This window comes from Colobus angolensis, unplaced genomic scaffold, assembly GCF_000951035.1.
Source record: "Colobus angolensis palliatus isolate OR3802 unplaced genomic scaffold, Cang.pa_1.0 Scaffold117, whole genome shotgun sequence".
In the NCBI taxonomy this organism is placed as follows: domain Eukaryota; kingdom Metazoa; phylum Chordata; class Mammalia; order Primates; family Cercopithecidae; genus Colobus; species Colobus angolensis.
The window spans coordinates 4,114,012-4,124,059 of NW_012112808.1; the positions used below are offsets into that span (position 1 = coordinate 4,114,012).

Sequence of the window (10,048 nt, forward strand, 5' to 3'; positions counted from 1 at the left end):
AAAAATACAAAAACATTAGCTGGGCATGGTGGTGGGCACCTGTAATCCCGGCTATTCACGAGGCTGAGGCAGGAGAATTGTTTGAACCTGGGAGGCAGAGGTTGCAGTGAGCCAAGATCACACCATTGCACTCCAGTCTGGGCGAAAACAGCAAGACTCCGTCTCAAAAAGAAAAAAAAAGAAAAAAACAAAAAATCCCTGATCCCTGTTCTTGTGGAGCTTATATTCAATTGGAGAAAACAGAAAGTAAGTAAGATAAACAAGTGAAAAATGGAGTATAAGTGGTGAAAAGTGTTACAGAGAAAAATAAATAAAAGGGAACTGGAAGGATGGTGGGGCATCTGGTAATTTTAGACAGAGTGGTCAGGGAAGACCTCACTGAGGAGGTTACATCTGAGTAGAGAACCGAAGGAAGTGGTGGGAAAGCCATTTGGATTCTTGAAGAAAGAGCGTTCTAAACACGGGGAAGAATAAATGTAATAGGATGTGCCTGGTTTGTTTAAAGAAGGGTGCAGAAGCCATCATGGCAAGAGTGGAGCAGGTGAGAATAGAGTGCAGGTCAGATGAGGTCAGGAAGGGCAAACAGAGGACAAATCCCACAGGATTTCTACAAATACTCCATAAGGATTTGGCTTCACTGTGAGAGTGAAGGGAAGCCTTTGAGAATTTTTGACAAGGAAGTGGCATAAACTGACCTACAGCTTAACAAGATGGCTTTCGTGGCCGTGCTGAGAATAGCAGAAGCAGAGAGACCAGCCAAGAGACCACTGCAATAATCCAGTTTAGAGGTGATGGTGAGTTAGACCAGGGTGATGGCAATGGAGGTAATGAGGGGTGATAGAATTCTGGATATATTTTGAGGGTAGAACCAACAGAATTTACTGATGTGGGATATGAAAGAGAAAAGACAAGGATAAATCTGAAGCTAGAAAGATGAAACCGACATTTACAAGATGGGGAAGACTGGAGGTGAAGCAGATTTGGGGGAAAATATCAAGATTTCTGTTTTGATTATGAGAAGCTGACATGTCTACGAAACATCCAAGGGCAAGTGTTGAACAGACAGTTGCATCTACAAGTCAGAAATCCGGAGAGAGGTCAAGGATAGACATAAATTTGGGAACCAACAGCAGAGAGAAGATATTTAAAGTCATGAAACTGAATCAGAAACTTAAGGGAATTAGTGTAGAGAGTAAAGAGAAGAAGTCGAAGCACTTAGTATGCATGGGGACTCTAGAGAGTAGCAGTCAGGAGGTGAGGAGGAACCAGCAAAGGAGCCTGAAAAAGACCAGATAGGTAGGTGGAAAATCAGGAAGAGTGTGTGAGATTCTGAAAGTCAAGTAAGTAAAGTGTTTCAAAGTGAAGAGAAGATATGACTGACTACGTGGTATGAGATGAGGACTAAAAATTGGCCATTGGATTTAGCAATGTGAGGTTCCTTGGTCATGTGGGTAAAAGCAGATTCAGGAAAGTGGTGGGGAAGACACCATGAGGATGAAATGCCAAATTCAACAAGAACAACTAAAATCTATGGAATAAAATTCACAGGGTAGACAAAAAACCAAAAACAAAAATCCTCAATGAAAGAACAATTACTTCAATCAACAACTTTAACAAATATTTAGTATTTATCATCTATGTGCCAAGTGATATTAAAAAAATTCATTGGCAATTCAGTGACGAAGAAAACAAAGTACCTACACTTATGGAGCAGATATTCTATTGGGGTAAAGAGACAATAAACAGCTAAACAAATATACAATGTTTCAGTTACTACGTGCTTTAAAAATCATACAGAACAGAAAGAGGATAGACAGTGGGGGCAAGTGGGGTGGCAAACTACTTTAGATAAGGTGATCATCCAGGCCTCTCAGATTTATTAGTGGGGAGCTCATCTTATATCAGTTAGAATTGGGATCTTTGAAAAGACCTGTTAAAAAAATATATATATATACACGGGCCGGGCACAGTGACTCACGCCTGTAATCCCAGTACTTTGGGAGGCCGAGGCGGGCAGATCACAAGGTCAGGAGATTGAGACCATCCTGGCTAACACGGTGAAACCCTGTCTCCACTAAAAATACAAATATATATATATATATATATATATTTCTGATGGCAAGTCTGAGTAAATACAAGAGAAGTGACAATTTAATTATCTTTGGCACAAAGATAATTAGGGAATAGAAACTATTATGTTCACTATTATGTCCCCCAAATTTAAAATCTACATAAAATGCATGATTTTCTAGAAAAAAAAGACAAAGTGCCAAAATTGACTGGAGAAATAGAAAACTTGAGAAGAACAAAGGAAAATACAAAAATCGGTTTAAGGCTGACTTTGTTAGATTTATGTTTAAGATCAGGTCTAAAGACCGGCTGATTTCTCAGGCCAATACTATCAAAGCTTTAAGGTACAGGTAAGTCTTGCCTTATATAACTTGTTCAGAGAAAAGGCAAAGAAGGAAATAGTCCCAATTTATTCTTTATTTTAGGGTGAAAACTGGCCCGGGATATCACAAACACAAAACCAAAATAAAACATAGGCCTATCTTCTTTGTGAAAATAAATGTAAAGATCCTAAGTAAATGACTAATAAACCATATGTAGCAGTAGTTCCAGAGAACACACCTCAAGCCCAAGCAGAATGTATCACAGAAGGCCACAATGGTTTGGCATTAGCAAATCCATTAATATAATTTACTACATTAACAAGTTAAAGGAGGGGAACGCCTAGTTAATGAAACTAAATACCCACCACTGATGAAAACTCTTACAAAAATAAGACAAGAAATGTATTTGACATATTAAAGGATATCTGCCAGAAGCCTAACAGAAAGAGCAGAAGAGATGATGGCATATTAGAAGCTTCTCCACTAAAGTCAGGAACAAGATAAGAATCACCACCAGTCAGCATTAGGCTTCCAAACCTAACCCATGCAATGACAAGAATTAGAAATTAGTTATAAAAAATAGAAACAAAGAAATAGAACTCTATATATCTCATTCTCAAAACGTCTAAGAAAATTAAGTGGATAAGTCTTAGAATTAATGAGGGCTCAGTAAGATGACTGGTTGTAAGACTAATAAAAATCAAATGTTTATCTTTAATAAACAACAATGAATTACAAAATACAAGTAATTAAAATCACAAAATACCTTGAAATAATCCAGTTAAGCTATGCATAGACTCTACATGAAGAAAAGCAGACCAGGTGCAGTGGCTCATGCCTGTAATCCCAGCACTTTGGGAGGCTGAGGTGGGAGAATCACATTAGCCCAGGAGTTTGGAACCAGCCTGGGCAACAACAAAGTGAGACCCTGTCTCTACAAAAAATAAAACAAATTAGCCAGGCATGGTGGTGCATGCCTGTGGTCCCAGCTACATGAGAGGCTGTGGCAGGAGGGTCACTCGAGGCTGCAGTGAACTGTGTTCAGGCCATTGTGCTCCAGCCTGGGTGACAGAGTGAGATACTGTCTAAAAAAAACAAAAACAAAAACAAAAAAAAAACACAGTACAAAGTTTTACTGAGAATCACAAAGGAATGCCTAAACAATCAACAAAAACATGGCCAGTCATGGTGGTTCATGCCTGTAATCGCAGCACTGTAGGAGGCTGAGGCGGGCAGATCACCTGAGGTCAGGAGTTGGAGACCAGCTTTGTGACCAACATTGTGAAGCCCTGTCTCTACTAAAAACAGAAAAATTAGCCAGGCATGGTGGCCCACCCCAGTAATCCCAGCTACTTGGGAGGCTGAGGCATGAGAATCGCTTGAACCTGGGAGGCAGAGGTTGCAGTGAGCTGAGATGGTGCCACTGCACTCCAGCCTGGGCAACAGACGAGACAGAACTCTGTCTCAGAAATAAAGTAAAATAAAATAAACAAACAAAACAACAATAATTACAGAAACATATCATGTTCACAGGTGAAAAGAATCAATATTGTAAAGATAATGGATTCCCACAAATTAATGATTAAAAACAGTGCAATACCAATCAAATACCACCAAGATTTTTAAATAGAACTTCACAAGAAGATTACAAAATTCATATGAGAGAGAACATGTATAAGGATAACTAAGGACAATTTTTACAAGAAGAACAAGGGCCCATCAAATATTTAAAATATACAATAAAGCCAGAGTAATGAAAAAGGTGATATTTGTATAAGAATGAAGAAATCAGTGGAAAGAATAGAGCAAGCAATAGACCCATGTTGGTCCTTTCTACATGGGAATGGAACAGATGGCAAAAATGACATTTTATACCCATGGGAAAGGATAGGCTAGTTAGACAAAAAGTTTTGGGGAAAATGGATACGTTTTTGAGAAAAAGTAAAGTTAAGTATCTCACAATATATAAAACTAATCCCAAATGAAATCTTGGTGGTAGAAAGGCTTTCTTAAGCAAAATTTAAAATGCAAATAATCAGCTGGGTGCAGAGGTTCATGCCTGTAATCCCAGCACTTCGGGAGGCCGAAGCGGAAGGATTGCTTGAACCCAGGAGTTTGAGACCAACCTGGGCAACACAGCAAGACTCTACAAAAAAAATGCCGAAAGTTAGCTGGGCATGGCGGTGTGTGCCTATAGTCCCAGCTACTTGGAAGGCTGAGGTGGGAGAATCTCTTGAACCTAGGAGTTTGAGGATGCAGTGTTATGATCACACCACTGCACTCCAGCTTGGGTGACAGAGTGAGAGCCTGTCTCCAGAAAGAAAAAATTTAAAAAAAAAAATCACAAGAACACAAAACTATCTATTAATATCTATTGATCTATCTATCTAGCATGTGTGTGTAAACAAGCAAAACCTGGAAGGACAGACTTTGTTCTGTACATTTTAAACCAATAGTAGAGCTTAAATTTGGTGAGGAGGGAAAGAATTGCAGGGGAGTGAAGGTGACATTTTTCTACACAGAGTTTTTTTTTAATAAGAAGACATTCCAAGATAATTTACATAATTAAATTTTTAAATGACCTCTTTATTATTATATAAATATGTGGCAGGATAATTAATAGGGAACATTTATTTTCTTTCTTAGATATTTTCAGCATTTTTTCCCCTGATAAATCTGTATTTTTTAGTAGCCAGAAAAAATGCACCAACGTGGTTTCCATTCTGAAATTATTTTTAATGGTGTTTGGCTCAACCAGCAGAATGATCCAGGCTCATCCGTGTCCTGGCCCAGGGCCCAGGCTCTCTCCCTGGCAGCCAGCGAGGTGTTCTTGCCAGAGCTATCCCAACTGCTGCCTCCCTGGCTGCCAGCATCACCTTGGCTACCTGCAGAGACACTCCTGCCACTGCCTCGCTGGGGGGAGAGCTCCCTCCTGTAGCAATGCTGATTAATATAAGATGAGTGGAAAAGCAAATGGAGGGCAAATACAGAGGGCCAGGCTGTGCAAACGAGAAGTCTGTTTCTGCAGCATTGATACCAGGTTCCACATCAATCTCTCTGAATAATCTGGCCCTCGCAGTTTCTCTTTGGAGAAATTTGAGATACGTTTCCCAGCAGGTGGGTAAAAGGGCCTTTGGATGCAGCACCTCATTGCATATCCTTTCCCACCTGCACTGGGTTGCAGACCATGCGGGGCACCTCATCTCTCCCCTACCTCAAGGGGTCTTCTCTGCAGAAGCTTACAGAATGGCTTTAGCTTTCTCTGCCCCTCTATGTCCCCTACAACGTATTCTAGTAACTCAGTCCTGGGCCCTCCTGGCTCAAGGGAAGTCCATATGTCCATGAGTGGTTGCAGGAGGGTCGACCCAGCAGACTTACTGAATCACCTTTTCAGATTTGGTGCCTTCTTCCAGGTCTCTTGCCTGGGACCTTCATGGGCGTAAAAGTCTCTTTTGCTGTTTTATTTGACGCATAGAATTGTAGCCTGAGTCTTTCCTCAGTTTATTTTGTGATAGATCCTCCTTACCAAGTGTTTATCGTGGTTCCAGTGTATGTGTTGGGGGAGGGGGGTGATTCTAAAGAACACTGCTTGTGAGTCACGCTGCTCTGTTAATAAACCTGTTATGCAGGAAAACCCAGCTGAAAGGCAGATCCGAGTTGCTCACTCCCAGCTGTCAGTAAGTGGATACAACGGCCTTTTCATTGGGTATGAATTTTAGTCTATTATATTTTCTTTAGAAACTAAAGTCAGCTGATGAGAAGTTAAAGTAATGCTGAGTTTGTTTCATAAGAAATAAAAACTCGACTCAGAAGGACTGCAGCCATTATTTGTGGCTCAAATTCTCTAAATTTCATCTGAAAAGCTGATATTCCAGATTCCTTACATCTCTCCAAGATGCCTAGCATCTTATACACACAAAGATGGGGGAGTTTTACTCAGCAAGAAAAATATTTATTTTCGTTTTTTTTTTTGAGGAGAAAAATACTTATCTTTTCAACCTCATTAATTTTTATGATGGGTAAAATGTTTTCATTATATTAGTCAAAAAGACTCTGGACTGAATAAAGTATAGCACCCAAACCATTTAAAATGGCTTCCTGGCTGGGAAGACACTGCAGTCATCTCAGGGAAGTTTCTGGCCTTGGGAAAAACAAATGACCATTCAAGAAGGGAAACTCAAGAATCCAGGCCTTGCGCGCTGCTCTTTTTTCTCTGAAAGCTTTTGGAAGTGGAGCCACACTTTATTTACCGAATATGCACTTCTTGTTTCTTGTAACCATAGTGCTCTAGTTGAGTGTGTCTTATGTCAGACTACTGCTGAGCCAATATTTATCATTTTAGAAATTTCCATGAGTCATAAAACAAACCTGCAACCCTCTTGCTGTACCGTCTATGGGTGTTTCTTTCCTAGAGTTGTTTATAAGTAAAAAGAAAAAATGCTGAACCTAGAATCCAACACTTGACATTTATCAGAACACTTATATACTTTCTCCTGCGTGGAGGCTGCTTCTCTGAAATTTCAAAAACCATTCAGCTCACATCCAAGGTGTGCTGCCTGCTGCCTGAGGTGCCCTGCCTACCCAGGACTCCAAAACCCTCTCCAGAGGGCCAGGTCTGGGCTGAGAAAGAAAGGAAGCTTTAGAGGTTTGCAGAGAGGAAGTGACTCACTGGCTCAAGGGGTGGGAGGGAAGGCTTTCCACAGGATAGAGAATAAAAATGAGCAAGCAATTCCTTCCACCTCCAGCGTGGAAATTTTTACTAGGGGACCACCTCTTAATGACTGGGCCTCAATTTAGTGACCACTCACCTCCACTCCCACTTCCAAAAAGAAAAGTAAAGAAAAAGAAAAAAAAAAAAGCAGGACCCATTGCAAGATGTGACGTGTTTGCCTCATTTACAAGCAAGGATGTTGAAGCTAATGCTGTTTGCTCCCTTTGTGTCAATCAGCTCCCTTTCCCCAGACATGGATAGTTGGGAGAACCACATTAAGTCTACAATCTAGAAAACTACAGCCATTTATTGCTTTTGCCATAAAAAAAAAAAAAAAACCCTCTAGACCCCTGTTTTGTCTAGAGCCCAAGGCCTAGAGTTTATAAATCAAAATTTAAGAGCCTGCCTTAATATTACTAGAACAGGATACTTCACAAATTGCTAAGACTGTGCCAGGCACTCAGTATCTCTTCTGTGGAGTTCAAGCATCACCTTTTAGAGCTCTAAACTAAAGAGGTCAAATTAGTCAACATCTTGAGTTTATAGGTGAACCAGCATTGGTGAACCAGTAAACCAGTATTCGTCCATGGCCTGTTAGGAATTCGGCGAGTGAGCATGACCACCTGAGCTCCACCTCCCGTCAGATCAGCGGTGGCATTAGATTCTCATAGGACTGGGAAACCTATCGTGAACTGCTCATGCAATGGATCTAGGTTGCATACTCCTTGTGAGAATCTAATGCCAGATGATCTGACATGGAACAGTTTCATCCTGAAACCACCGTGTCCCCACCATCCCCCTGCCGCCCGTCTGTGGAAAAATTGTCTTCCACAAAACCAGTCCCTGATGCCAAAAATGTTGGGGAACTCTGATCTAGAGTTGAAGACCTCACCGAAGGACTGGTAATGGAAATACTGGAGCAAAACAGTTACAGTAAAAGGCACTCAAATTTCAAATCATGACCATTGGCCTTTGGCTATCTGTTTTTGGTGTTTGTTTTCCTTGAATACAACTCAGAGTTCCCTCATCAGGAAGAGCTGGGTTTCTTTGGCTGAACCATCATTTGACATCCCTCCTCCTACTCCCAAGAAGACAGGAAAATTAGGAAGTAAGCCAGAGCAGATCCCAAAAAAATAAAAAAACAAAAAGGAAACCCATTACGCATCTACATCTATCTTATTATGTATCTTGGTCCATAGGGTCTAATTTTTTTTTGGTAGGAACATCAGGCATGCTCTTCCTCCAAATATCCAACTTTGAATAAACTCTCCAGCCATCTCTTCTATATTCATATTCGCCAACATAAGTGAGGAATGATGTCATTAACAAACACTCACTTCCTTCCTCTGTGGATGCTCCACTCATCAAAGATCTAGTAACATCTCCCTGGTGTGATCTGCTGCACCAGGTAGGATCCTGAGAATTCCCAAGGGAACCTGGGCCAAGTTTATCTTGGCATTTCTGTTTTCACTTGTGATCTCCTTATTCATCTTCATATTCCTGGTAGCTAACACAGCCACAGCTGGCACACAGTAGGAGTTCAGGAAACATCTGTCAAATCTAAATGAAAAAATGTTCAATTAGATTTGACAGTGGCTTCCCATTGTGAATATAAACAAGATGCCCACCTGCATGTGTTGGTATCACCTCCATATCCCAGAAGGGCTTCAGCACTGCCCTGACATTACCTGGCAGCCTCTGAGGTGGGCACTTTGCTGGTTCTGAGTTTTTCCTGCCTTGCAGTAGCACTGGGTGAGGCAGAAGTCTGCAGAGAATAATGGGATGAGCTGGGGAAAAATGAGTCCCAACCAGACAGCTTGCCACAACCAGCCCATTGCTGTCTGTGACATGCTTTTTCCTCCTCTGACTGTCACTTTCCTCCCTTTCTTAACCACCATGTGAACCAGTCCTTTCACTGTTTCTAAAGTGACTTATTCTGAGCTTTTAGAAAAGCTCTCTTGTTTTTACATGTTAAGGTTTAGAGTGAAATTTCTAGTCTTTTCATTCCTACCCTTCATGATTTTATGACTTGTGATTACACTCAATCCTACATGCTGAAGAGTCTGAACTCATTTCATCTATCTTTAAAAAAATACTCCATTTCTTTGTTTGCCCCTTTCTGAATATTTTGTGGTTCATTTTTCTTTCTCCGGAAGTACAACAACCAGATGAGAAGTGTAAAAAGAATGTATCATGGAGGCTGGAGCCGTGGCTCACGCCTGTAATCCCAGCACTTTGGGAGGCCAAGGCAGGCAGACCATGAGGTGAGGAGATAGAAGCCATCCTGGCTAACACAGTGAAACCCCCCCGTCTGTACTAAAAATACAAAAAACTTAACCGGGCATGGTGGCAGGTGCCTGTAATCCCAGCTGCTTGAGAGGCTGAGGCAGGAGAATCGCTTCTACCCGGGAGGTAGAGGTTGCAGTGAGCCGAGATTGCACCACTGCACTCTAGCCTGGGGAATAGAGCGAGACTCCGCCTCCAAAAAAAAAAAAAAAAGAATGTATCATGCTTATGACAAATGGAAGACAACTTGGAGAGATCCCCAGGATATAATGCTGAGTGAATGAATAAAAACAAGCTGCAGTCCTGCATGTATTGCTCAGACCATTTGTATTTTATAAAATGCTCTATATTATAAAGTTCTGGAAGGTTCCGTGTTGATGAGAGGTGTGATGCCCGCTGTGACCTTGATGTGTGTATGTGTATGTAAGGAACTATGGAACTATGGGACTGTTAATTTATCCTTGCACTGGATTTGCTTTTTAGAACATTTCCCAAAAGCTTTCCTGAAATATTTAATGTATTAGATGGGCTTCAGGGCAGTTCATGAGCTCCCTAAGATTATAGGCCAAACTTTGTGAGTAGAAACAAATGTCTGTCTTTCTAGAGAGAGGGTTTACACTTTTGTTTTTGTTTTGTTTCGTTTTGTTTGTGTGTGTGT

At 41.0% G+C, this 10,048-nt stretch overlaps 1 protein-coding gene across 2 annotated transcripts in view; it reads right to left on the reverse strand.

Moving 5' to 3' along the window:
• Positions 1–10,048, reverse strand: part of BFSP1 (beaded filament structural protein 1, filensin) — an 85,425-nt gene that overhangs the window by 67,663 nt on the left and 7,714 nt on the right. Inside the window, exon 3 of one of the 2 annotated variants that reach the window (XM_011962792.1) lies at positions 8,442–8,664. Coding sequence is in view for 1 of the 2 variants with exons in the window: in XM_011962784.1 (XP_011818174.1) it covers positions 6,881–6,924 (44 nt within the window). In the remaining variant the exon portion in view is untranslated. Of the gene's footprint in view, positions 1–6,880; positions 7,150–8,441; positions 8,665–10,048 lie in introns of those variants that run through there. The other variant, XM_011962784.1, reaches the window with a different exon arrangement.